Here is a 27943-nt window from a genome sequence, read left to right on the forward strand (position 1 = left end):
ATTATTATCAGCAGGTTCGATCATAGGGCTAAGCACAACTGCAGGCTTGTCATCTTGCAAATTGACATAGTCAGTAGGGGTTTGTGTGGCTTTCAGCTCAAAAGCCTCAAGGATATACTTTCTAAAAACTTCACTCCTTACGAGTTCTAACAGAGGCATAGATATTTTTAACTTCTAGACTTTTGACTCAAAACTGAAAGGGGAAGGGAACTTATCAAGACCTCTTACCTCTTGAGTTGGTGCTTTGAGGATGACTGGATCAGTTGTCAGTCTTTTCTGTCTGATATTCTGTGACTCTATCTGGACAACGGCTCTTTGGGCAGGACTCTCCTTGACATTTTTTTCTTTTGACCTCATATTATACCTTTGATGTTCACCAGTCTGCAAAACAGCCTCTCCATCCCACTATTGACTGATTTGGTCCAGTAGTAATTATTCTTCATATGCAGCCAATGTAAAAAAGGTAGCACTACCTTTATCTTCCATGCAATGAATTTCATCCTCTTCTTCAAACTGCTCCTCGTCCATGACTACATTCTGGAAAGGAGCCTTAACTCTTTGTTCTTCATTTGCTTCTTTATCACTTTGAATGATTTGTAATTGTTCATTTGCTCTTCTAAATGGATTTGGATTTTTTGGAGCAAATGTGTTTTGAAACCTTGTCTTTCTAGAACTCTGCTCAACTTTTAGCTTAGATATCTCAGCAGCCAATGACTCTATCATCTTAGTCATTTTATCCAATTTAGGTTCTACAGATGAAGCAGAGGAAGAAGAAGCCTCACCTCTCTGCCTCCTTCTATCATCATGTGCTTTAAGCTTTTCTGCGGCCATAATATTTGATTCCACCTCCATTGTTGCATCTTGCATATCAGCTAGGGTGGCACATCTTCTTTCTCTCAAAAGCAGGCAAAAATCTGAGTCAAAAGCATTGGTATAAGCGAGTTTGGCAGAGGTGGGGGTAGGCTTTACTTCAGCTGGTATCTTACTATACATATGGTTAAACCTTTTATTAAAATCAGGCAAAGATTCCCCATTTTCCCTCTTTAGGTTTCCAAACTCTGAATGGTAGTAGAACAGGTCTTTTCTATCTCCCCACTGCTTCAGGAATGCATCATCCAATGCCTCAATGTCTGTTATGGACCTATGGGGCAATTCTCTAAACCACTTTCTAGCCTCTCCATCAAGGCTCTAGACAAACACTCTCATCCACACATCATCTTCACTAATATCTAAGTTATCAGCATAATTATAAAAAGATTCAAGGTGTTCTTCAGCTGTTACCCCCTCTGTACCAGTGAATTTGGGCATATATTTATGATATTCTCCTACAGGCATGGCATTCAAAGGAACATGCAAGACCAGGGGTCCATACCTAGTAGCTATGATTCTTTCCATCTCCGTGGGAGCTTGCTGGCCTACCATGACTAGGATAGATGGAAGGATACTGGCAAATTGAGCAGTAGGAAGTAATGAAATAGATGACAGGCACAAAGGAATATGATGGACTGTATGGGAGGCATTCTTTGGACTGAGATCCAAAGGGGAACTGGCTAAACAAGGAGCTGTATGGATCTCTGAAGGTATTTCTTTACTAACAGTGCCAGGCTCTAAATATTCAAACTATATATCCTCAGCTATAACCTTATCTTTCAGAGATGCATAAGTTTTCTTAGGCTTACCTGATCCTGATTCTCCTTTCTGTGATGTTTCTTCTACTTAGTGATCCTCTCAGGGTCAGGCACTGGGTCAGCTGGTGATTTTTAAGGATTTCTCCGAGTATGCCTCACAAACTGAGCGAGAACTGAAATGTGGAGTCGCCACCAGGTAGGTTCTCTAGTAGAGTCGCCAGATAGTTGATTATAACAAGAAATGTGTTCAGACTTTGTCTATCATCAAAGCATGGAGCTGTGTCGTTTTCCCAGGGAAGTCAAGCTTCAATCTCCTCTCCCCGGCAACGGCACCAATCAATGTTATCACCCCAAGAAACTCTCCTAGGTTGTAGCTCGGAGATGCTCGGGAACATTACAAACTCAACTCAATGTTGGAAATGGATGAATGGAAGAGATGATGCATGTTCAAGCCAGATAACCATTCCTACTTTGCTTGACTCCAGACATGCGTGAACACGCCAGACTACAAGGCTTTAGACCACTAATTGCTCACAGTTTAAGGATTGGGTGATTATGTAGAATACTGACCACACCAGCAGATGCACAAGACCCTGTGATGGCCGGCTGCAACCAGTAAAAAGGTCTGCAAATCTAATTCCCTAGTGCACAGACAGGATGATAGCTCTTTGTCACTAAGTGAAAAGAAACCTGATCAATACATTCACTGATACATACAATATTAAAACACAGAGGTAGGATGATAGCTCCTCTAATGCTACACATCAAAAGTTCAAAAAAATGCATATCAAGCACAGCCTAGAACAGAAAAGAGATGGAAAGTGAGCAATTAACAGCAAAAGAAGCTTGTATTAGCTGAAAATGAAGATGAGATGCTGCAAGTATCAAAGCAGTTACAATCTCTAGAAGTTGAACCTTACATCAAAACAACAACCATCAACCCTGATTACATTTGCTTTTCAGGTATATATAGAGTTTGATTACAAAAATGTTTTTCTATTCTAGGCGTGGAGGGGTCATAATGGACCACCAACCGCTTTAACTGCTTGGCAGAACTTCTGAGTGCAATCGCCCTACTTTAGTGAACAAAATTGATCTCCTTGGATGCTCTGTTGTACTTCTCGGGCAGGTGGAGTGTCGTAGAGGTTAGAATTCCATAACTATTAAAAGAATTCACCCGCTCGAGTTCTGTCCTTTTCTCCTCAGCCATACTGTTTCTCAAATGTGGTTGTTGAAGATGAAATGCGCCGAGTATTGGTAGATGATCACCTTCGTCCTTCGGGTGCACGACATGATTAGGCTGAGTGGACTGCATGGTGGATGTTCGAGCAGGGCAGAGGAATAAGATTGGCCATCAGATTGAACATATGGACGGCGGAGACCTCTCGACGGTAGGAATCAGGAGATAGGGAGGTGGAGAAACGTGGGCCGTTGGATCTCAAGCGGGCATGATCCAACGATCATCGGCGGTCAAAGATACGCGGAGTTTATCGGGTGGGGAGGATGGTTTTGGCGGTGAGCGGTATTTATCGCACCGCCTCGGGGCATAAGGCGGTAATTGTACAAAGGTACGCAATTCCATTAGAATGGTTACGCGTGGCAGATGGGACGTGACGAAAACCGCTTTGATCACGAGTTAACAAGCGGTTGGGTTGTGGGCGCGAGAAGAGCGGACGTCGTCCGATCGCGGCGGGGATGATCAGATGGAGGGGATTTAATCGCACAAGTTGGTTCAATTGATGTGACAAGAGGGCCATTGGATCTCGGTGTCAGGGATCAACGGCTAAGATTAAAAGGCGGCGAAGGGTTATGGAGGCGCGGGGTCACGTGGATATGGTGCCATGGGATTTTAAGCTTAGCGCTCGGGGCTTAAAGAAACAGGGGTTTATGCTGGGTATGAGGAGAAAAACGGATATGGCGGGGGTTATGAGAATGTGAGCAAAATGAAGGGGTAAGAGAAGGATGATTGACACGGGTCCTTTGTAGGCATAACCAACATGGCCAGACATGTATTTGACCCTCAAATCTTGAAGTATATAGCAGAGCTAACAGTAGTTCTACAAATTTCTTCCTTAATTGGTTCATAGATCCCATAACTTCCCACAAACACCCCAAAGAAATATATTCCAACACCATTATGATTTGTAGACTATCATGGATATTCCACTAGAATAGTTCATCACAACATATATAGTAATAATACTAAAATATTTATTGTGAAGATTGATTTCCTTTAGATCTTAGATTCTTTAATTACTATTTTTTTTCTCAAATGTATGAAATAGTTGAAATGAAAAAAATAGAAAATAGAAAAAGCAGATATTTACCATCCCCAAATAACACAATATTTCACCCTTGGAAAACCTTACAAGATAAAGCCCAACTTGAGGTCTTTGTGCTCTCTTTTCTCTAGTATGTAAATATCCAAATATAGAAAAAAGGTACTCTCTATGGATTTCCATGAGACCTATGGCCTATAGGGCTGCTACATAACATTAACCCTCTCTATTCTACCATCTAACTTCCTACTCCCGATCGTTATGCTCAACTATGGAATAAATACAATAACATATAATAGAACCTCTTCTCCACCCTCAATTAGAGTTACAATTTTGGATCTTCTAGATTCCTCTTGAATATCCACACATGCTTGTCCCCATATGCATTAGTAACAAAGGATATTGTGGCATCCTCTTATAACATGGTGGTAAACATGATAGGTCAGCTTGGTAGAAGCATAGATTTTGCATACAAACTCCATTTTATATGATTATTATGTTATTGGAAAGTTATATAAGTGTATATCAACATCAAGGGGTCTAAGATAAATCCAAGAAAATTTTGACCCCCAAAAGTTTCATTTTATGCTTCAAAATGGCTCTAGAAGGATTAAACCCCAATATTCCAAACTAGGAACTATCATCAAAATGACTTTGTAAGTTGATTCCTCCAATTTTTTCCACTCCAAAGTAATTGAGATATATTAAAAATAATATAATGATCTAATCTAGATCAAAGTTCTTCCCCTTGCATACATTTCATAGATGATAACTTGGTCATGTGTGGAAAAATAATATGAGGGGTTAAAGAGATTATATTAATTCTAGACTCCTTTCTTCTCACCTTTAGGAAGAAAACTACTCAAGAAGAAGTCTTAAATATTGTTTTTTTTAATAAAAGGAGAGAAGTCCAAAGAAACATATGAAGACCCCAATCATTCCATAGGATCAGGAGAATATCTCCAACAAGCCTGTCGAGGTCAATGGAGTTACTATCATTTCCATCTATAAGGAAGGGGTCAACAACATGGGAATCCTAAAGAGAGTTATGTTTGATCCATATATTTTCATTATCATGAAATGTTCTCTGATGCTAGTAGGATGGTTTTATCAATTAGCTTGCTTGAGTGAAGAACATATGTCATCAAAACTTAAGAGAAAAACTCGAGCAAGGTGAAGACTTACAGTTCCAACAAGACCACAAGAAACCATTTGCATGCTTTGTTTTGATATTTGTGCTTGCCACCAAAACCTATGCGACATGTGAAGTTGAATTGGTTGATGTTAAACCACTGAGAAAAGTTAAAGCAAAAGATTGAAAAGCCTGTGAAAGGGAAACCCTTCTAGAAGCTATAGCAATTAGATTGGTTATTGTATCTACAATTAGTGGGTTTCAATGGCGACTATGAGTTTCCACCAAAGGTGATTATGCCATAATAAGATTGTGAAGGGAGGCTACTTGCACTGGTTGAAGCCCACTTCCATCAACTATAGTAAGATTATAATTTGAATATGAATGTACCAAAATTTCCTAGGATCATTTTACTTATGGAATGGAAAGGAAACACTTCTCTTTAACTCAACAATAAAGGTGATTTGGATTAGTTCTTATAAGAATCATGGAACCAACAAATTGCTTTATTAGCATATGTAAAATTGGGCTCCACAAATGTTGCTTTTTAAGTTACAAGGGTTAAGTTCAAGAGATACTTTGATTTTATGCTTATTTGTAGCAATTTGTCTAGATGAAAGTGGAAGGACCAAATACAAATTTCAATGACCTTAACAGATCAAAAAATAAAAAATCTAAAAATGATTTAAAGATAAAGAAATGTTAAGTAAAAGGGTTAATCAAACATTATCAAATGGGAAATGCAATGACCAAGTTATTATGAGGTGAAGAGGATATATGAATATTTATGAGTTAAAGAGGACATACAAATATTATTAGTGTACCATCAAGACCTTGAAAACAAAAGTATTTTGGTGGTGTTCGATCACCATATTTAATTTGCATTTGCATACATGGGATTGTTTTCCCTTTCATTTATAGATAATACTGCAATTAGATGCAATACACTTAGAATAAGGTGATCTTTTGTGTTTATCTTTCTTTTTGGTTGATGATGTGCTTATTTTGTTTAGAGGAATATATTTTGAGTTTGATTTTTCACATTAAAGGCAAGATGATTGTTAATTAGACATTACTTTCTCTTTAATGGATTTCATTCCTAACCATGTGTTCCATGTCTTTGATGTTGAATAATTTAAATTCACTTTTTATATTTTATTTAAACATTGATAAGCAATTGTGAGCCTATGATAGATTTGTCACATGTATGGCTAATACTAGTAGTAGTTGATAAACAGACTCATTTCACATACCATATTATTGTAATCAAGTGAGGTTAATTTAATATTATTCACTATCTACATTTGACATATTAATTTTGATTTTGTGTATGAAATAATTAGAGTAACATGAATTAGTTGAATAATGTGACTCATAAAAATGTGTGCAATGTTTTCTTCTTTATTCATTATGGCTAGTTTTTCTTTCATTTCATAGGGATGATAAAAAAAAAAATCATCTTTTAACTTGACCTATAAATTAGATATTAGTATCTATGATTTCAATGCTTTCTTTTTTATTCATTATGGCTTGCTTTTCTTTTACTTCATAGATAAATTCATTAATTTTTTTCTTTTTTAACTTAGATCTATAAATAAATTCTTCCTTCTACATTGATGGTTATAATTTCTTAATTCGTTAATTTTTTTTTTTTTTTTAACTTACCTATAAATAAGATAGTTATAATTTCTTTAATAACATAATTGTGTTGACATGTAAATTAAATATTAATATCTTATATCTATAAATTCATTTATATTTTCCATTAGTAATTATGATTCCTTAATTGTGTTGTAATTTTTATAAGCAAGTAGATTTTTTTTATAAATTAATTTTTCAAATTCAACCAAATCAATTGGAAGGCAATCAACCACACATATACATAGTTATATAAAAATTATAGTAATTAATTCACAATCATAAGTGTAACACAAATTTTATGGTTATGTAATTTCTAATGATAGCTTTTCATAGAATCTATATTTGCATAACCCACTTTGAGACCAGATCAATCATTATTTTCAAATCCCAAATTGACAATGTGATGTGAATCATTTTGCTTAAATTTTTAAGAATCCACAATCATCTTGATGTACACGAGTCATGACCTGACCTGCTTATTCTAGGGATGCACACACACATCTATAAAATATGTAAGTGTGTCTTCACCAAAACCACATAAATATGTAGGTGGGACTTCAACAAAACGACATACGGCGTTTTCTTAATGCACTGATTCTGCCCATACGCATATTTAAGTACGAAACCTAACTTTCAATACGACATATGGCGTTTGCTTAATGCACTGATTCTGCCCATACGCATATTTAAGTACGAAACCCAACTTTCAATATTCTCTATTCAAACTATTCAAACTTTGATTCTGCCCATACACATATTTAATTACGAAACCCAACTCTCGATATTTTTCGAATCTATAGTCACAGGCTTTTTAACATCCAATGGCCGTTGTACACCATTACACCTTTCTCGCCATATATACGTTGTCTCATCCCCAACTTCATCAAACGCATTCATTTAGGGTTTGCTGCAAAATCTGCGCAAGTAAAAATGGACAATTACGATTACGATGGTGGTTTCCACGGCAAGCGCAGGTCTCTCCCTCGCAGAGGGCAGGTGAAGGCCGCTATTGCTGCTTCTCTTGCACGCTCCGTCGCTTCGGTCACCACAGGAATAACGTCTACTGTGAAAAAATCCCTCTCGCGACGCAGATTGACATTTTCCGGTATCAGGTCGGATTCTTCTTCGTCTTTCAGTAGCCATTCTTCCTCTACTCTTAGTGAGGCCAGCGGAACATATCGGGATGCCGAGGATTATGTTGAAGGCAGCATTGATACAAATACTGTTGGGCATCTCGAGATTTTCAGTGATCATATGCATTCCTAAATTCTGTCCATATCTGTGTGATTTTATTTTCAGTGGCAAAAACAATGCACATACACTGCGGTTGGGAAACTGCCATTATTGTCAATATCATAGTGTATGTCTAGAACGAAGGCTTTATACCAAGCTTGTATATTCTGCTATAAATGGGAATGTGTTTTGTTTGTATAACTGTGCATTGAAAAAAGGAAATATTGTGATTCTTTTGCTTTTTATCTTAAGTTTTGAATGGAAATCATTTAGGCCACATCTCTTTCTTCTTTACAGATTGAGCAAAATATTAATTACTTATCATGCACGGAACTCTTGACTTATTTTAAATCCGTATTTAAAATGAATTTATATTAGTAATTTATCCAATTCCATTGGGGATTTAAACTTTAAATCCCTCAATTTTTTTCAAAAATTACATTATTATAATCACCAATTAAATTACCTTATAGAACATATTTTTAATATATTTACCGTAATACTATATTTATTTTTTTTATTTTTTAATATTTAAAAAAAATTAAGTTTTTAATACGCGTAATCTCATTTAAAAAAAAATCCTGAATCTGTTCTGATCCCTCTATCCCTCTATTAAGGTGAACATTGAAAAGGGCCTTCGCCACCTATACTAAGAAGCGAGCATTGTGATCTCTTTACTCAAGAGAACATTGAAAGAGGCACGGCTAAGATGGCCTAACTATACTACGAAGCATAGAATTGTAGTTTAAGGTAACTAGAAACTAAACTAGTTACTATTATGTATAGAATAATTAGTATAATGATTGTGAATCCGGCATCATCACTTTTATGGAGAAAACGCATAATGTATTGAGAGGCTAAGTAATCATTTGCAAAAGGATTTATAAGGCCCATTAGAATGTAGAGTGTAATTTTTAATAAAATCATTTTATATTATATTATATTCTAATTTAGATTTATTAAAAAAATTCATTTTTTGAGAAATCCAGAGGTTAAGGAATTATTTGTAAAATGGTTTATAAGGTTAATCAGGGAGAAATGTATTTTTTAATAAAAAAATTATTTTACATTATAATTTTATTTTTTTAATTTTAGATTTTTCTGGTTTTCAAGATTTCACATTATTTTGATCACCAATTAAGTTTTTCTCATGATATATATAATTTAATTTCAATTTATTAAAATTTTTATAAAGTATATAGATATAAATTGAATTTGATTAATAATTATTTAATTAAATTTAATAAATTGAAAATACTGGTTTTTTAAAATAGTAATTAGTATATGTATTTCATTAAATCTATGCTTGGTCACAGCATGTACTCAAGAGATACATTCCATTTTTCTCATCATTTGCATTGTCCCTTTGTTTGTTACAGACTATTAAAGTCTTCGAGGGACAACATATTTTCACAAAATTCATTATATGCCTATAAGAATACATGTGACAATAAATTCCTAACAAAAAAAATTATAGCAATGCATATGGCATTTGAAGTCTTCATCCACCTCCTCCTCTAGTTGGTTGTTGAAGCCTAGACACTTGTTCATTTCCTTTCCACTTTCAATATTGGACTTGCTGAGGATAGTATACAGAACTTGAACTTATTCCTGCAAGTTTGTGATATGCTTACAATGTGCCTCTGACTCATCCGCTTGCCTAGTTGACTTTTCTTTCAGAACTTGGACCTCCTCCAACACACTAAATTTGGTCACCATCGACTCAGAATATCTCATTCTCATCACCATCATATCTAGTTTGAAGGCATCCATTTTCTTTTATAATTGAGTGACCTATTCCGTGCATCTGTAACTAGTTTACCTTTCTTGGCTGCTATTACCAAAATCTCACTCTTTACCTTGCCACATCTTCATGTGGGCAGCCTAGAGGAAGCTACAATATTCTACAATTTCAAACAATTTCCCCACCTCCAGAAGTTGAGTCATCTTGCAACTTAGGATCCATGCAATCACTCCCCCCACAAATCTCACCCACTGCGATTGCATGCATCCCAATTCAATACATTGTTCTCATAGAAATCAACCAAGATACACAAAACGTATTCTTCCCCCATAGCCTCCATTTATTGTCCCATGCATAAGTAATATTGTAACCTCTCAACAACTCATGGCCTATGCTCAAACCAAGTTCTAAAAACAACATACTAACAAATTTACTATTTTTCGGAGGCATAAAGAAGGCCCTTAAACCAGCTTGTAACCCAATTATATTCTCATGAAAGGAAGCTAGACAGGGCCATAATTTGTTTCCTAAAAACCCCTAGTCTCTTGGACCAATTCTCCAAACTCAATTAGCGTGCCATGCCATCCGTCAGGCCCCCTTCCCAATTTTTTTAATGAAAACAAACCCAAACATTAAGTTGATTATCATGGACCATGAAATAATTTTTAATAAGAAAAATTGAATCATAAATACTTCCTTGGAAATAAGACTTAGGCCTTCATGGTTACCGTAGCATCCACCACCCCAAATTGTCATTTACTTCTAAGTGTCTACGTGAAGGTGGCATGCTCGATTCCCACATTTATCAACTTCTTCATTTTGACTTCTGAGGATATGAAAGTACTCTTTTTGTGGGATGACTTCAAGAATCCTCTTTCTTGGCTTTAGTAGGTTCACCAAAAACTTGTCTTAGAATGAGGTTCCTTTGCATAAGCGTTGAATGATAATAAGTGAGTCTAGCAAGATTCTAATGTTAGATACTTGCAAATTTTTTTGTCAATATTAAACCTTGCAACAATTTGTAATTTTTATTTGAATATTTATGATTAGTCAAACCCATGCATACCTCTTAATATAGTTTCCCTCAAAACTATACGAGACCCCTCCCCTCCCCCTAATAAATTAAAAATGTTAGTAATAATGACAAATTTAACTATAATATAAAAATAAACAAATATTTTCGCAGCTTTGTTTAAGCCACATTTATAATAACAAATTTAATTTAATAACTATAATGTAAAAATAAATAAATGTCTACACATCATTTCTTTAAGCCATTTTTATTTGGACTAAGACGTGATTATGTGAAAAATAGTTTGAACCAATGAAATGCGTTTTATATTACTCTCGCATGCTAATCGAGATTCCAATCATAACTAATTGGCCGTAGCAACCCATGCAACTCGCATTGAAGAAACCCTTCGGTATTTGTGGACCTCGTTTTGGTAGTGGCAACTCATGAAAAAAAGCATGTGGGATATGTGGACATAATAATTTGACTAAATGTCATGGAAATGTGTATATGGATTTAATAATTTGAATGGATAATGTGATTATCTTAATAGGAGAATTAATGTATTTAGATAACAATTTCATTGGATAATGTGGTTAATAGAGGAGTTAATTTATTTAAATAATAACAAATATATAATTTTTGGGACTTTTGTTTTATGGTAAATAATTATAATTATTAGGAATATAAAAAGATAGGTATTTTCGAAAGATAAAATTAAGAGTTATATATTTATTGTATTAAATATAATTTTAAGTTTAATGAAAGATATCTAATTTTAGAGTTATCTTTAACATTGATAGAAGAGTTTGTTAACTCTATCATTCTTTTCTTATTTGTAGTCTACTAAACTCTATGATGAGCAACTTGTATTGTGATCATTACTCCTACATTATTTCTCTTCTAATATTACTCCTCATTTGATATTACTCCTTCAGTGCTCTGATCTTATTTTGAAGTTCTTATTCAAAGAATCAATATTTATTGCACTAATGCCATTAATGCCAAGAAGATAAGTCTTAGATTATACATGCATCCAATGCTAGTTTTTTCTATGATTGGGAATGTCAATGTGATGGGAAAGGCATATCTTTTTACTTACATGGAACTAATGGAAATAGCTTCTACACTTCATGCCACATGTTGTGATATAGTAGAAAATGGGGATAGTTTATTAACCTTAGCACCTCCGATTATCCTTTATTACCTAGGATGATTTGCTTCATGTATTCTCCTCTCTACATAGCAGTGTCTCTCACAACCTAGTTAACTCCAAATAATGTGAAGGGGCATCTACAGAGATGGGTCTGGATCCTACATTTGACATGAGTAGAAGATTTATTCTCATTGAAGATTTTCTTTTTGGAAACACGAATATCTATGTTCCTTGTGTTGGGAATCGAGGATTACTAAGAGGGGAGTGAATCAATAATTATATTTTTTTTCCTTTTCAAACAGATGGCACACAATCTTACAAAAAAAATCCATTTACATTTTCACACTAATTTTAATGTGGAAACCCTTCTAGGAGAAAAAACACCAAAGTTTGTTTTTATTATGATGTAAATTCAAAGCACCCAATATGTTTACATCATTTATTTTGTAAGAACCCACTCACAGGAGGCTCCAATCCCCTCAAATCAGCAAGCACTCACTTTCTTAGAGGCACCAACCTCATATCTGTGTAGGCACCTACCTGCTACTACAAATTATATCTACTCCTTCATAGGATTTTCAAATCAAGACCTCTTGTAGTGTTATTTGATTTAATTTACAATTTTCTATCATTGATCGCACACAACCACTTCACCTTATGTAGGTCACATACACCTTATCCAGCTCTTCACTCTTATACATGCACACACAAAGACACAAACTGCAACATTGTTCTTCTGCGACTCACTCGCTATAAGGTTATGTTGCTTTAAATTTGCATTCTCTACACATTGTGTGCTCACTCCATTTGTCTCACCCACTCACCTCACTTATTTGTTTCTCTTCCTTTTAATTCCAAATTACACATTACTCGAGAATAGGCACTTCAATTAATTATTTTTTAGCTCGAGGAGTTTCTATAGTTCATTTTAGTTGCATTTTCTTTTAGATCTTTTCTGACACTCTATTTCTTCACATTGGAATGTCAAGGAGCTTCATGTTTAATTCCACCAACTGTACTTTTCATTTAAGGCTTTTCAACCTTTATTTGTGATTACGCCATTTATAAAACTCGATCTTGTGCTACATTTTATACGGGAGGTTATCCATCACTTCACATCAGCAAATTGGATTTTCCACTTTGCACCTTCCTTCCCTATCCAATTGTGCAATGAAATATTTTCATTCATAACTAATATCGGTGCCAAATTCTTAATAGTCTAAGCTCTTAACAATTTGAGCTCATTTTTCCATAAGATCATGACTGTGACCAAATCCTTATCCCAAAATTCTCTTGTGCTCCTATTCAAGTTTGGGCCTTATTCGATGTTTCACTTGAGAAACCTATCCCGAAGACCAAACTAATGAACAACATATGCTTTTCGGGTCCACGACCTAGTCTTAATAGAATTCCAAGAATTCTACAACACCGAAAATCTTCTGCAAACACCACTTGCTAGCACAACTTCTAATACAATGCCACATCATCAACTGGTGACACTTATTCCATCATTATGATATCATCCTACCACATGGCATATTCTTAGTGATTCCACGTGTCAAATGAATTTTCCCACTTGACCATCTAAAATCTCCAAAACTGACTACCACATGTCACTTGCATAGGGTTCCAAATCATCATCCATACCTAGTTAGCACCAGCACCACCTCGCTAACAACGTTCTTTTTCCATGTCATGAACCTATATGGAGGTTGGATTCTAGTTCCATTGATGCTATTTTGTTTCCCTTGAAACAATACTTCAATACTGAATGCGCAATCTACACTAGAATAATGCCTCAACATGGAATTCTATGTTATGAGTTCAGGTTCGGGACCTTTATGCACCTGTACCCTGAAAAATCGAATACCCTAACCTAGTTATAGATAGAGAGTTCAGATTTTTTATAGTAGTATTCAAAATTTATCGATATTGCAAATCCCAAAGAGGATCCATCATCAAGACAATGCTTGAAGAAAGATGAGTCTGGTTGGCTAAGAAAACCCTAAAAATAAACCTAAACTAATAAATATTTATGTATAATATTCTAATAATTAATGAATATAAATTAATAAAGTGCAAATTTCATAAATAATTATTTAATGATAATGTGTATTAATTAATTGCATATTATATTTCATTTATTATATTAACTCATGTAATATTATGATTAATGAATATTAATTTTATTAAATAATTATGCAATTAATGTTAAATATATTAACTATATTAAAATTAATGAATATTGAGTATATTAAATAATATTGTAATTAATGTTATATATAATTATTATGATTAAAGTATATTAAATTAATATAATGAGATCAATATTATCTTATATAAAAAATGATATAATGTAATTAATATTATCATAAGTTAAAATATTATAGGAATTCAAACTAGGGAGAGAGATTCACACCTGAGAGGTTATACTTGAGAAGAGTTGGTAGAACCAATCTGTCTAATTAAAGGAAACCAATTGTCACTAATATCAACACCACCATCCCTATTGAGATTATGTGGATGTTTCATTTTCTCAAGGGCTTCCCTGATCTTTCTCTTCTAATAGTGATCCTCTCTAGCGATGATCCTAGCATTTTCCAATTAAACATGATGCTTAGTTTTCAAGGAGTGTTCAACAAGGGCTAAAGTGTATGATATTTCATTTTTAATGTTAACTTCATGCTCTTTCATCCTTGTTTGCAAGGAACATTGTCTTTCTCAAATATAACTTTTACTTGAAGAACAATCAATTTTGAAGACTCCCTTAAGCTGACATTGATCAATATTGTCTTTCATAGATCTAATTCTTTAATTGATTGTTCATGTTGTTGTGAAATGAGTGGATATATCCTTCTTACCCAAAATCCCTACAATCTTATCGATAACTCCCTAAATGTAGGGGAGGTAGACTTTACCACAATGTCTTTGAGGGCCATGGGAGCTAACCTATGCTTCAGGTCTTCTTATATCCTTCCTATTGTCCTTGTCCTTGTATCCTATATTTTTAAAGACTATAGTCAAGTGTTTCTTCTCTTCATCTAGGTGCTTGGCATAAGATATTCGAAGGGACCTAATAGCAAGAGTATTGAGGACACCAAACTTCTGAGCATGATTACGATAGGAATCAGCATGGCGGTAACTCTCTGTGTGAGTTTTCTTTTTAAAGACTTGATGTTTGAATGTACCATCCTCCTTTCTGTTAATAAGAACATCTAGGATGGTATGATTTTATTCCTCTCCATTTCCATAGTAAACTTAACTTAGAAGAGATAGAATGAAGGTGATTGAAAATTTTATCAAACTTTTCTTTACCATGTGTCCATTTTACGTACATGTTGTTAACAAATCTCTTTCACTGAGCTAGTTTTAAAGGGTAGGATTCAAGGGCTCTCTTCTCAAATTACTCCATGTATAAGTTTGCAACAATTGGTGAGATGGTGATCCCATTGCAACTCCAGATATATATCCATAATATTTCCATCAGAAACTAAAAAATGTGGAACGCAGACATATCTCGGCAAGCTTCGTTATTTCAAGATCAAAAACCTCCTTAATAACTTGAATGGCTTCATTTAAATGAATTTTGGTAAACATGGACACGAAATCAAAACTTACTAGGATGTCATTTGGATTCACTCTCTCATTTTGATAAGTTTAACAAAATCATTAGAACCTTTAACAAAAGAAATCAATATTTCCAACAAGGGGTTTAAGGATCTTGGAAACATATTTTATTAATTCATAAGTGAGGGAGCCAATGGTATTGGCTATTGGCTTGAGAGGAGTCCCCTCCTTGTGAATATTTGGTGGTCTAATCTTCGGAAATTCAGCCTTCTTGTCATTCAATGTTTGCTTCACTAATAGTCTAAACCTCTGAACTTCTTCAACTAAGGCTGACCACCTAACATTAATCTATAATATCTCTTCAACCCTTAAGATATTTTATGATTGTGATACATTGTTGGAAAGGTATTTCAGAAGGCTATCCATCTAGGAACTTTGTAGGGGAATTTGACCTGATCTTCTAGTGATAAATTGTATGCAACAACCAGGTATCTGAACCATGAAATTACTAATCATAGACATATTGATTTTAAGAATTCTTCAATTATTCTACTACTATGATGGTTTTCTACCAATGGCCTAAGAAACTAGCTAGATGTTTCCCTTAACATAAATGACTGTACAACATCAATTTCCAAGCTCAATCACAAGTTCCAATCAATGACAACATTGTGTCTAACAATCTCCCCCTTTGGCATTAATGGAAATTGTTCCAAACATGTCTAAAGCTAATCTGGATTTAAACAAGAATGCAACAAACTACATATATAGCCATAAATGCAGAGATGCAGTAAAAATAACAATTTATTTCATTAATATCAAATAGTGAAATATGCTTACAAACAGAATGGAAATAAGACTAGCTCAGGCGATGGTAGCTTATATGTGAGAAGAGATGTGGCGGCTACATGCCTCTGAACTGAGTTACAATGAGGCTCAAGGGCCTTTTTATTATTCAACAATAAGAGAAAACCCTAAACAAACAAAACCCTAACCCAAGGACATGTAACACCAAGAGTTTATGGGCCCCGTTGGGGTTAGTTGGGTAGCCAACTTCCCAGGGTCGTAACTTGGTCATATTATCTTTGTTTGGCGCGTATGATGCCTCGTTGGAAAGATCTCTCCTAGTGTTATAGACATTTTTGTGCCTTACAGCATTGAGCATGAAATGTCCATAATCTAAGGGATCCAAAGTCCCTAAACATGTTGTTCCTACCCCTAGAGGAACAAGGCCAACATACCACAGGAATTCACAGAAGTTCTCCACCAGAAACTGCTCAAAAACAAGTCAATTCAGGATCAATTCAGTGGCTCTTCTAGCTGTCTACGCTGAATGTCAAAGTCAACACTGGCTACCTGCACTGCAACGCAGGTAGAAGCTTACCCAGGTGCGCTGAACGAGAGTTGACAAGTGGCAAGTTCATTCCACAAGGTGTCAAGACCCAGGAAGCTTCCAAAATCTTCCTCAATGACACTTGCCTCAGTGAATTCGACTATGATGAGTAAGAGGTTCCAAATCTCCAAGTGGAAGCAAGAACCTCCAAGTGGAATCAAGAGCTGACAGAGGGAGAGGACACTAGTCAGATCTCAAGCTGACTCATCCTCTCTCCAAACATCTATATATGGATCTCTCCTCCATGAGATCTAGAGGCTGGAATTTTGTTATTGCAAAGAATTGTTGTTGGTTTGAGATTGAAATCATTGGGTGCTTAATGCTTTGAAGGGAGGTGAAGATAGGAATTCCATTTTCTGGGAAGGAGATGCTGGATTGGAGCCCTCTGGGTTGTGTCTCTTCCTGAACCTTGTTATTCATCAATAAAGCTATCTTGGTTTCTCCTATGTACTGATGTATCTTTGATGTATGATTACATTAGTATGTTTAGTTTATTGCTAATCCTGAACTAGTTATGAATATGAATCTATGTCTTTGTGTAGTGTTCTTCTCTTGTGATCTTGTAGAGACCTGTTGAAGCTGGGTGAGCGAGAAGACAAGTAGCTGGGAACTCCCAAAGAGAAGAGAAACCGGATCGATGGACAAATGGAAGACACCGGTTAGTCCATCCATCTCTCTTCATTCTTAATTCATAAAGGAAGAATACTAGAATAATTGTTTCTGTTTGTTGCTAAGGCACTGTCACACCTTAGGTGGATAGGATCGTCCTACATAGGCATTTTTCCCCACAACAAATTGGCGACTCCGCTGGGGAGATTTGTTTTAGTCATTTTATTTGTGTCTCTATCATTGTTTGTTTCATAGACTCAACAGCAACAATCGAACTGTATCTGCTCTTCACAGATGCAAAGTAGACAGTTGCTGCTTTGATCCAATCACTGGATTTGTCTATGATCTGAACAATGGACTCACAAATGATTTGATGATCCTTTGTGATAGATCTTAGTACCCCCTCAAAGCATCCCTTTGACTACACCTTGCTTGTTGCTTTTATTTGGCCTGAAACAGTAGATTAAATAGCAATCTGTGACCCAGAACCTAGTGAGAAACGAGAGTTTCTCCTTCAGCGCAGACCCTGTGAAGGGATTCTGCATTTCAACGCAGGTCCCGTGAAGGCTACCTGCGCTGAATGTCAAAACCCCAGTGTTGAGGTTGCGCTGATCCAGTTTGGCCTTGTGCAGCTGGGGTTCTCTACTCTGTGTTGCCCTATTTTGATCTGTGTTTTTTGCAGCCTGTAACCAGCATAGGTACCAGTCTGATAACTCCTTTTCTCTACTTAGCTTCCGCCTCCTTTTGTACAAAAAGACTGTGAGTTTTTTTATGTGTTTGTGGCGTCATTCACAGTTTTCCTTTGCATGAGTGAAATAATCATCCTGTAGCCCTTGATTCAGATCTGTTGATTGTGATCTTAGGAGAGAGTTTATTGTTTGTTTACAGTTGATTATACATTTGCTTTTGCTTATTGGTTTGAGTTTTGTCTCTTTTAAGTGTCGAAACAAGTGTTCATTTCGAAAGTCGTAAAGTGTTGTATTCTCTTCTACCCTTTCTGATTTCGAAAAAGTAAACTTGTTTGTATTCGTCATTTAAAAGCAAATTCAAAGTTGTACAAAAGCTTTCTTTATAGGCATCAATACTAAGAAAGCGGAAAACAAACACCTGCATTGTGCATTTGCATCTTGATAGTTTGCATGCTTGATTTAGGAAAAGTGCATTAGAGTGTGCTGATTGCTCTTTGAGAAAAGATGGTGTCTTTCTTTTCCCTTAGTAGCTAGGATTTTCAAAGTTGAAAAGATATAAAGCTTGCTTATCATCTTTAGACTGCATTTAGGAATTGTATCATACATCTCGTGGTGATCCAGAAAGGCAAACTTCTAAAAAGATCAACTTAAAATAAACTGAATGAACTTAACAACGCTTTGCAACATAACGCACAACATAGAGGTCTAGGCTAGAGATGTGTTCCGGCGTCGTAAAGCCTAGTGACTGTCGATCTCGTTGAAGGTGGGTGATTCCTGCTGAGGGACGATAGCGCCAGTACGGATTGTGCTCCCACGTACTGTCGCGTATATATTGGGAGACCCCTATAGGCATAAAACCTTTATCCTTAGGAAGCCGTGTCGGCCGCCCTACTGATCGCAATGCACTAAACACAGCATTCAGGAAGATCGACCGCCCGTACCCTAAAACGTATTCTGCGGTTTTGCGAAAAGTTTGGCACACCCTCTGCCTAGAACTCCAGAGCAGTTCCTTTTGGCCTTTTTCAGACTCTATAACGGAAAAAGTCCATCCGAGCATTTGTCACTTCGGGCTCGTTAAAACATCGAAGGAGACTAGAGTCATCTTTATCTATTTCTCGACTCTTTAAAATTGAAAAAGCAAGTTGTGTCTAAAGCGTCATTAAAAATTTATTTTAAACGAAACAATCACCCTTTATTCCTGCGTTGATCTTTAGGTTGAAAAAATGGAGCCCACCAACCAAGGAATTCCCCTTGGTGAAAACCCTAGTCCCTTCTCCTCTTGGGGAGATGTTGGTGCACCCCACATGGCCACATTGTCGCTTCCAGGACTGACAATTGGCCTGCCAGTCTGGCTCTTTTCAACCAATGTCGTTCAGAACACCACTTTTCCTGAACAGTCGAGTCAACAGTTAGACCAGACCAGAGTTGCCCACCAGCCTTCTACTTCATCTAATTCTTCCTCTCCTCCTTCCTCTTCGCTCGACGGAACTGGTAAAACAAAAAGCCAAGTTCCTAAGGAGAAGAAGGAAAAGAAGAAGAAAGAGAAGAAGGAGAAGGAGCCAAAGGCGGCTGGGGGCAAACAAGTGTCGTCTGACAAAAATCCACACACAGCACTGACTAGGCCTAAATCGCCATGTGTCATATGCAAGGGAGACCACTTCCACAGAGATTGTCCCTGCATCCCTCGGATACTAAGGGACTGGTCTCCCCGTTTGCACAATTCGGTGGTGTCAACCTCTGATAACCATGTTGACAGCACACCGTCAACTAGTGAAAGTGAAGCCCCGGGACAGAGAGGGAAAGCTAGATTTCCCTGCAAACTGTGTGAAGGCGATCATGCCATCCACCATTGTCCCTTCTTAAACGAGGCTAAAAGAGTTTTGGAAGATCACCCGATCTTACGAGCGCAACTTCCTCCTGGATATCAAAAACTCCTGCCAAGTCCTTCACTAGTTGAAAACCCGGCTGGCCCGCTCAGGTGGTCAGCCGAAGCACCTATCATTGAAGATGAACCGTCTGAATCCATACCTGAAGAAAGTCAAAAGGTTGAGGCGGAAGTTGACCCGGTTTTGCCTTCATCGGCTCTATCTTCGAATGATACCATCACAGAGGAGAATAAAGACGACACCGTCCAAGTTCTCTTCATCAACACTGACTCTGATGAGCAAGGGGGCAATGCCTCCATTCCTTTATCGCAGGAAGGAAGTTCGTCAGAGCGATATACGGCCGTCTATTCGGTCCCACCACCAAGCAACCTAGTTGTCTCGTTCGACTGGAACCAACTAGGCAGACCCCGGTTGCCAGCAAGCATACCATTCAGAATTATCGTTCAAATATACAGAATGGTAATGGCTGGCACTATCATTGATGAGGGGGCATTTGTGAGTATCCTTTCCTCTATTGCTTGGAAAGCGCTTGGTTCGCCAGCGCTTTTGCCTGAAATGAGAAATCTATCAGGCTTCGATAAAGGAACCAGTCAACCTTTAGGGATCCTCCCCAATGTGCCCATAACATTGAAAGGGAAGACCGTTCAAATGAACGTGATGGTCGTTCAAGGACCCTTGGATTATAACCTACTCCTTGGACGAGACTATATATATTGCATGGGAGCCATCGTCTCCTCACTCTTTAGAGTAATGTGTTTTCCGCACGAAGGAAGAGTGGTCAAGCTCGTGGACCAACTTTCATTTCCCGGATCACGCATCGCAAATAGTCATGTACCATCCCTAAATGGTCTCTTCACGCAAGAAGTGTCTCAACCCACGGTCCGTCCTCCTGATGAGCGCGAGTAATTCGGGAGGATATGGCTGGAACCCAGGGGGCATGCGTCCTGGTCTGCTTCGGCAGGAAAACTTTGGGTATAGGGTAGGTTTCCGCGAGAGAATATGACTAGTCCGTACCCCGTCCGGCATGGAAGAGGGGTTGTTCTAGAATAAGATTCTTTTGTCAAAGTTATGTGAGTTGACAGACGGAGTCTCTCACCTTTTTCTATCTCGGTAGACATCGCCGAAGAAGTGTTTTGTTTGAAAGATTAATGGAACAATCTTTGGGTAACCTGAAAGAGGTAGGCCTCTCTCGGTAAAACAAATGTTTTATTGGACTAAAGTAGGGGTAACCTTGAAATTGTACTTTATGCCTGGGGGCATGCAAACCTTTTGGAGTGCAAGCAAGGGGCGACTATTTATTTTTTTAAATTTTTAGGTCCTCCCTTTAAACCTGTAGGTCTAACCCTTTAAACTCGTAGGATTAGTCATTTCCGAACTTGCATAACGAAAGGATCTGGAGCAAAGCTTACGTAAGATCTAAGCTCCCTAAAAAATAGCATCTTCAATGAGACACTCTTATCATATGACTGGGTTAATCGAGCAGTTTTAGCACACAGTTCATGCTCGTTAAAAAATAAACGCAAGATCCGAGCAGTTTTAACGCGGACTTCATGCTCGTTAAAAAATAAACATAAGCAATGAGCAAGTGTTTCCACGAGCGTTTAAGATCATTTTAAAATAAAAAATGAACCAATTCCCGGTAAATAACTACTGTGAATGTAACCTTATCAGCCATTAAAGCCTTGGTTGTGTTTGCACCATCACCTCCACTTTTCACTTGGCCGATCGTTCACCTCCATATGATTGTTTACCCATTTTGAAGAACAGCTGCGAAGAGTGATTTCACCTAGCCATCCTTGTGACACTGCCGTGATTGGAGAATTCCAACCTGTACCTGGAATCAGCTGCTAACCCTGTTTATCACTCGTTCCTCAAAAGACGAGTCTTCTTTAAGCTCTTTTCATCTGACTCGTAAAATATGAAAAGATTGCCGAGTTTTGGCCTTCCAGCTCGTTAAAGCGACCAGAAGTGCTATCCCTCCTCTAGATTTTAATCTTTTTGGACCTGAGGGATTACTGCACAAAAAGATCGAGCGCTTGTTTTGTTTGGCTCGTTAAAACTATCGAAAAATCATCCCTTCTGTATTGTTTTATACTTTTTCGGACTAAAGGGATTAGATGACGAAAAAGGAATTTTGGAGTTAACTTTATGTACCTTTTCAGACTCTCTAAAAATGAAAAGGACCGAGTTATCTTTGTCGTTAGACTCGTTAAAATCATTAAATAGCGACAAACTTGTCTTTAGACGAGAACGAGTTTCACTATCACTAGGCTCGTTAAAACATAGCGATGGGCTTGCCCGAAGGGCAAGTTATAGAACAAGCATATGTTATCCTCCTCAAGCTTGACAAAAATAAAGAGGTACTGGTCAGCAATGACTGGGGAAAAATTGGGAGAAACTCAAGAAAACTTTGATGGTAGCAAGTTGCTCTTGAACATGACACTTTTCCTCCGTACCACAATCGGGTTGGGTTGTTTCATTCACCGGTCACATCACCATGGTCTCGCCATACCATCCATATTTGGGGTAATGCTACCGATCCATCGCATCAGTGTCGCCATATTTTCAAGAGAAGTCGTTCAGAAGAGTCAACCGTGTCCCATCCACTGCCATACATTATCCTTCATCCTTTCATGACCACCACCCTGAATCATATGTCACAGATCGTTTTCACCTCCATCAAAATCATTAGCTCCATTCCGTGTCATTGATGTGGGATTCATTAAGGCCCTCCTTTGACGGATCACTTCTTGTCGACATCAGCTCATTATCCAAGAAGTTGATCTAGGAACAACCCCTTCAGTACTTTGAAGCTTGCATGCCTCAATGGAAAGTTTCTCACTTCCGGCGACAGGTATACATCAATGACCTTCGACCGAAAGATTTTGCGTGGTGTTCGACGCCAAGTCCTTTATTCACACCACGTGAATTGTACTGCAGTACCTTGAGGGTCATTATCATTATCGGTGATTCCTCTCGCACTTGTTAACGGTTTACCTCATTGGCCGGTAATCAAGCGATGTCTTTCCATGTTCGACTTCAGAAAATTTCTCACATGGATCGACTTGTACTTAGAGTGAAGATCGAACGAGTTTGAAGACCCCGGATCTAGTGTCATCCATCTGGGCTGCGATATATATTTAGGAAAGATAAAGACATTGACATGTACATCATTGCAGCAGATAATCATCCTACCCGAAGGATGATAATTTCATCAAAATTATCAGTCTACCATCAGACGATTGTCTGTTCTATGTACAGAAAAATGAATTTATAAAGCTGAGCATGGGAATGCCCGCCTCAGCTAGATCATGAAAGCAGTATGAAAATAATGTATTGTATTGTATCTTATTACAGGTCTCCTCCCAGCATTGGATGAACTTCGGACCCTCCTGGATAAAGCATTTCACCCGATAAACGGCCTCATACTTTAGGGGGCAACTGTTATAGACATTTTTGTGCCTTACAGCATTGAGCATGAAATGCCCATAATCTAAGGGATCCAAAGTCCCTAAACATGTTGTTCCTACCCCTAGAGGAACAAGGCCAACAAACCACAGCAATTCACAGAAGTTCTCCACCAGAAACTGCTCAAAAACAAGTCAATTCAGGATCAATTCAGTGGCTCTTCTAGCTGTCTGCGCTGAATGTCAAAGTCAACACTGGCTACCTGCACTGCAACGCAGGTAGAATCTTACCCAGGTGCGCTGAACGAGAGTTGACAAGTGGCAAGTTCATTCCACAAGGTGTCAAGACCCAGGAAGCTTCCAAAATCTTCCTCAATGACACTTGCCTCAGTGAATTCGACTATGATGAGTAAGAGGTTCCAAATCTCCAAGTGGAAGCAAGAACCTCCAAGTGGAATCAAGAACTGACAGAGGGAGAGGACACTAGTCAGATCTCAAGCTGACTCATCCTCTCTCCAAACATCTATATATGGATCTCTCCTCCATGAGATCTAGAGGCTGGAATTTTGTTATTGCAAAGAATTGTTGTTGGTTTGAGATTGAAATCATTGGGTGCTTAATGCTTTGAAGGGAGGTGAAGATAGGAATTCCATTTGCTGGGAAGGAGATGCTGGATTGGAGCCCTCTGGGTTGTGTCTCTTCCTGAACCTTGTTATTCATCAATAAAGCTATCTTGGTTTCTCCTATGTACTGATGTATCTTTGATGTATGATTACATTAGTATGTTTAGTTTATTGCTAATCCTGAACTAGTTATGAATATGAATCTATGTCTTTGTGTAGTGTTCTTCTCTTGTGATCTTGCAGAGACCTGTTGAAGCTGGGTGAGCGAGAAGACAAGTAGCTGGGAACTCCCAAAGAGAAGAGAAACCGGATCGATGGACAAACGGAAGACACCAGTTAGTCCATCCATCTCTCTTCATTCTTAATTCATAAAGGAAGAATACTAGAATAACTGTTTCTGTTTGTTGCTAAGGCACTGTCACACCTTAGGTGGATAGGATCGTCCTGCATAGGCATTTTTCCCCACAACACCTAGGACTATAGTTGCTTATGTGATTTCATTAGAATTCACTAGAGGCATTTTTCCAAGAACAAACGTCGTTTGGGGCCTCAAAATGGCTCCAAAAGTTCATGAGTCGAAAAACTACAAAAAAATAGTAAACTATGCTACAATTAAGGGGAAAAAACAAACAAAAAAACAAAAACAAAAACAACAAAACAACAAAACAACAAAAAAACAAAAACAAAAACAAAAAAATTCATGAACAATGGTGAGAGTCCAAGTGGAATAGGTAGGTGGCCACCAATATCCACCTAGATCAGTCCTCCCCCCTTAGGAAGAAATGGTCTCCATTACATTGAGTTCCTCCATGAGATGAAGAAACTTATGTTGAACTTGGTCCCTGGTGAGCCATTTGGCTTGGTGTAGGAGTTGGTCGGCTTTGACAACTCAATATAGTTGGATCTTCTACTGGCGAGTTTTCTAGATCTATGTGTCCATGATTCGATCAATTGCATCTTGTTCCATGCAGTTTGAATTTAACTCTGCTGGTGTGATTGTTTTGCAATGTCGGATGTGTCTAGTAATGGTGGAAAGTATGGCCGAAGGTGATCCACATTGAACAATGGGTTGAGGCCAAGGAATGGGGGAATGTTGAGCTCAAAAGCATTATCTCCCACAGCCTTGGTGATGGTGTATGGCCCATATCGAAGCGGGAAAATCTCGCGATGGGGCCTAGCGAGGCGCTCCTTCTGCAAATGTAGCCAAATTTTGTCTCCCACATGGAACTTGTGTGGAACCCAATGATGATCATGTCACTGCTTGTACTTAGCATTGGATTTTTCTAATATGTCATGGACCTGTTGGTGGATGTGTTGAATGTGCTCAATGAAGCTATTTTCCTTGTCGGCTTCAAACTAGACATGAGTTGAATCTGCTTGAGTCATTGCAAATGGTATGGCCACATCAATGGGACATAGTTGCTGGAATCCCAAGCCCACCTAAAAAGGGCTTTGGCCAATCAAGCTGTGGAGATCTTGGTTATAGTTGTGTTGGACATAGGGGAGGCTCTCATCCCATGTGTGTGGATGCTTTGAGTTGTACATGCACAAGATGTGTACCATCATCATGTTGTTGACCTCTATTTGGCCATCAGTTTGGGGATGGAATGTTGTGGACTTAGTGAGCTCGGTTTCCAGCATCGACTATAGACTAGACCAAAATGTACTGAGGAACCTTCTATCTCGATCTGAGATGATATAATGTGGGATCCTAAAGTGTACACACACTCTTTCAAAGCAGAGTTTAGTAGTGGCTTCTGTTGTGATATTCTTCTTGCAGGCCGCCATAATGGCCATCTTTGAGAATATGTTGATGACCACAAAAATACAGTCATTTCCATGCTTAGTAGAAGGCAGTTCTGACATGTAATCCATGAAGATGGATTCCCAAGGTCGACTAGGGATAGGCAATGGAGTATAGAGGCCTTGCTTCTTGATGGTTAGTTTGGCAATGGAGCACACAATGTGGGATCTGATGTATTTCCCAACATGATGTCAAAGATTTGGCCAATAGAAATACTTATGCATTACTACCACCATTTTCTCAACCCCAAAATGCCCAGCGGCCTGACTATAGTGTGCTTCCCTAATCATCTTGGCACACTCGCTTGAAGGAGCACAAAGGTCTCCTAGGTGGCATAACAAAGCATCCTAGAGGTGAAAATATCGAACTTGCTAACCCTCCAAAAGTGTTTGGTATGTGTAGTTGAATTGTGGGTCGCTTTTGTAGATAAGTGGCCAATCAGAAGTCTCGTGCCCACAAGAGTTGAGCACGGTAGTTAACACCATGATCGATGGTCGGCTGAGGTAGTCTGCAACATTATTGGTGTTTCCCTTCTTGTACTTTATATTCAAATGGAACTGTTGCAGGTATGTGGACCACTTCTGGTGGCGATAATTCTGTAACTTCCCTTGCATCTGTATGAACTACAGGGGTCGGTGGTCTACGTGGATGATTATTTCCTTCCCCAAAATGTAATGCTTCCATTATCGTCAGGCCTGCACAATCAAATACATCTCTTTGTCATAAATTGGAGACTTCAGGACTTGTCTGAAAGTGTCTCAATGTGATATGCTACTGGATGCCCCTGTTGAGTAAGGACTGCTCCAATAGCATAGTCAGAGGCATCTGTCTCAATCTCAAATGGTTGTTGCAAGTCTGGTAATGTGAGCGTTGGTGCAGAGTAGAGGCAATGTTTCACCTCTGCGAAGACCTTCTGTTGAGATTCAGACCAAAATAATTTTACTTTCGCTCCTCCCTTGGTGACTTGACTCAAGGGCCAAGTGATATAAGAGAACCCCAACATGAACCTACAGTGGAAATTGGCAAGACCCAGAAAGTTGCAGAGCTCTGTCAGAGTGGTTGTAGATGGCCAAAACCTGAATGACTTGGATCTTGGTTAGATCCACATGCACCCCCCATTCATCAATAATGTGTCCCAGATACTGAACCTAGGTCATGCCAAAAGTGCATTGCTCTAAATTGGCACACAACTTGTGTTGGCAGGGTGTTTAGAGAACCTATCGGATGTGGTGGAGGTGCTCTTCCAAACTCTGGCTGAAGATCAGGATGTCATCCAAGTATACCACTATAAATGAGTTGGTGAATGGCCGTAAGATTTTATCCATCAGCCTAATAAAGGTTGCAGGAGCATTCGTCAACCCGAAAGGCATAACCAACCATTTGAAAAGGCCCTCCTTGGCTTTGAAGGCAGTCTTCCACACATCGGAGGGTTTCGATTGGTACTTGGTGATATCCGGACTTCAAGTCGATCTTGCTGAAATATTTTCCCCCTTGGGTTGGTCCAGAAGGTCATCAATCTATGGGATCAGGTACCTATTCCAAACAGTGATCTTGTTCAATGCCCGATAGTCAATATAGAGTCTCCAAGTCCCATCCTTCTTTTGTACCAACACGATCAGGCTCCCATAGGGTGATGATCTCAGCGGGATGTGACCTTTCTATAGTAGCTCTTGAATCTACCTCTTGATTTCAACATTCTCCAAAACAAAGTGCCGATAGATTGGTCCATTGGGCAACTGCGCACCTTTTCCATCTGTTCTTTTCATGAAGAGGGGCCCTGTCAGGAGGTCATGGCCACCATCTTCTTCTTTCCCTGAGGGCATATCATCAAGAAAAAAAAAATCCAAGTTTTGGAAATGATCTTACTGCATTGTTTTGCAGTAACTAGAGAGATGGCAGTAAGCAATGCTACCTTTGGTATCTTGTACAAATTATTTCCCAAGGTAGCAATAATAGTGCGAGGTATTGACTCATACACAACATGTCTCTTACACAAGTATGGTTGGCCTAATAATACATCACAAACATCAAGGGGAGCAACGCCACATAATAACTCATCCGTGAAGGCCTTGATGTTGTGTGGATAGCGGCATTGTGAAGCCACCTGATGGTGTACAGTTGTGGGTAATTTGTGGTCGGT

The 27943-nt window shown here is 38.1% G+C and overlaps 1 protein-coding gene across 1 annotated transcript; it reads left to right on the forward strand.

Moving 5' to 3' along the window:
* Nucleotides 1-7581: 7581 nt before the first annotated feature.
* On the forward strand, nt 7582-8094 carry LOC149188607 (uncharacterized). The gene has a single exon (XM_089413060.1). The coding sequence runs from the start codon at nt 7611-7613 to the stop codon at nt 7944-7946; it is 336 nt and encodes a 111-aa protein (XP_089269186.1). The 5' UTR covers nt 7582-7610; the 3' UTR covers nt 7947-8094.
* Nucleotides 8095-27943: the final 19849 nt, after the last annotated feature.

This window comes from Pinus tabuliformis, chromosome 3_1 (assembly GCF_031772625.1).
Source record: "Pinus tabuliformis cultivar Carrire ecotype Pingquan chromosome 3_1, CPIR1, whole genome shotgun sequence".
NCBI lineage: Eukaryota > Viridiplantae > Streptophyta > Pinopsida > Pinales > Pinaceae > Pinus > Pinus tabuliformis.

What these genes read in the sequence shown, in the direction of transcription:
- LOC149188607 (XM_089413060.1), top strand. Translation starts at nt 7,611, where the DNA reads ATGGACAATTACGATTACGATGGTGGTTTCCACGGCAAGCGCAGGTCT.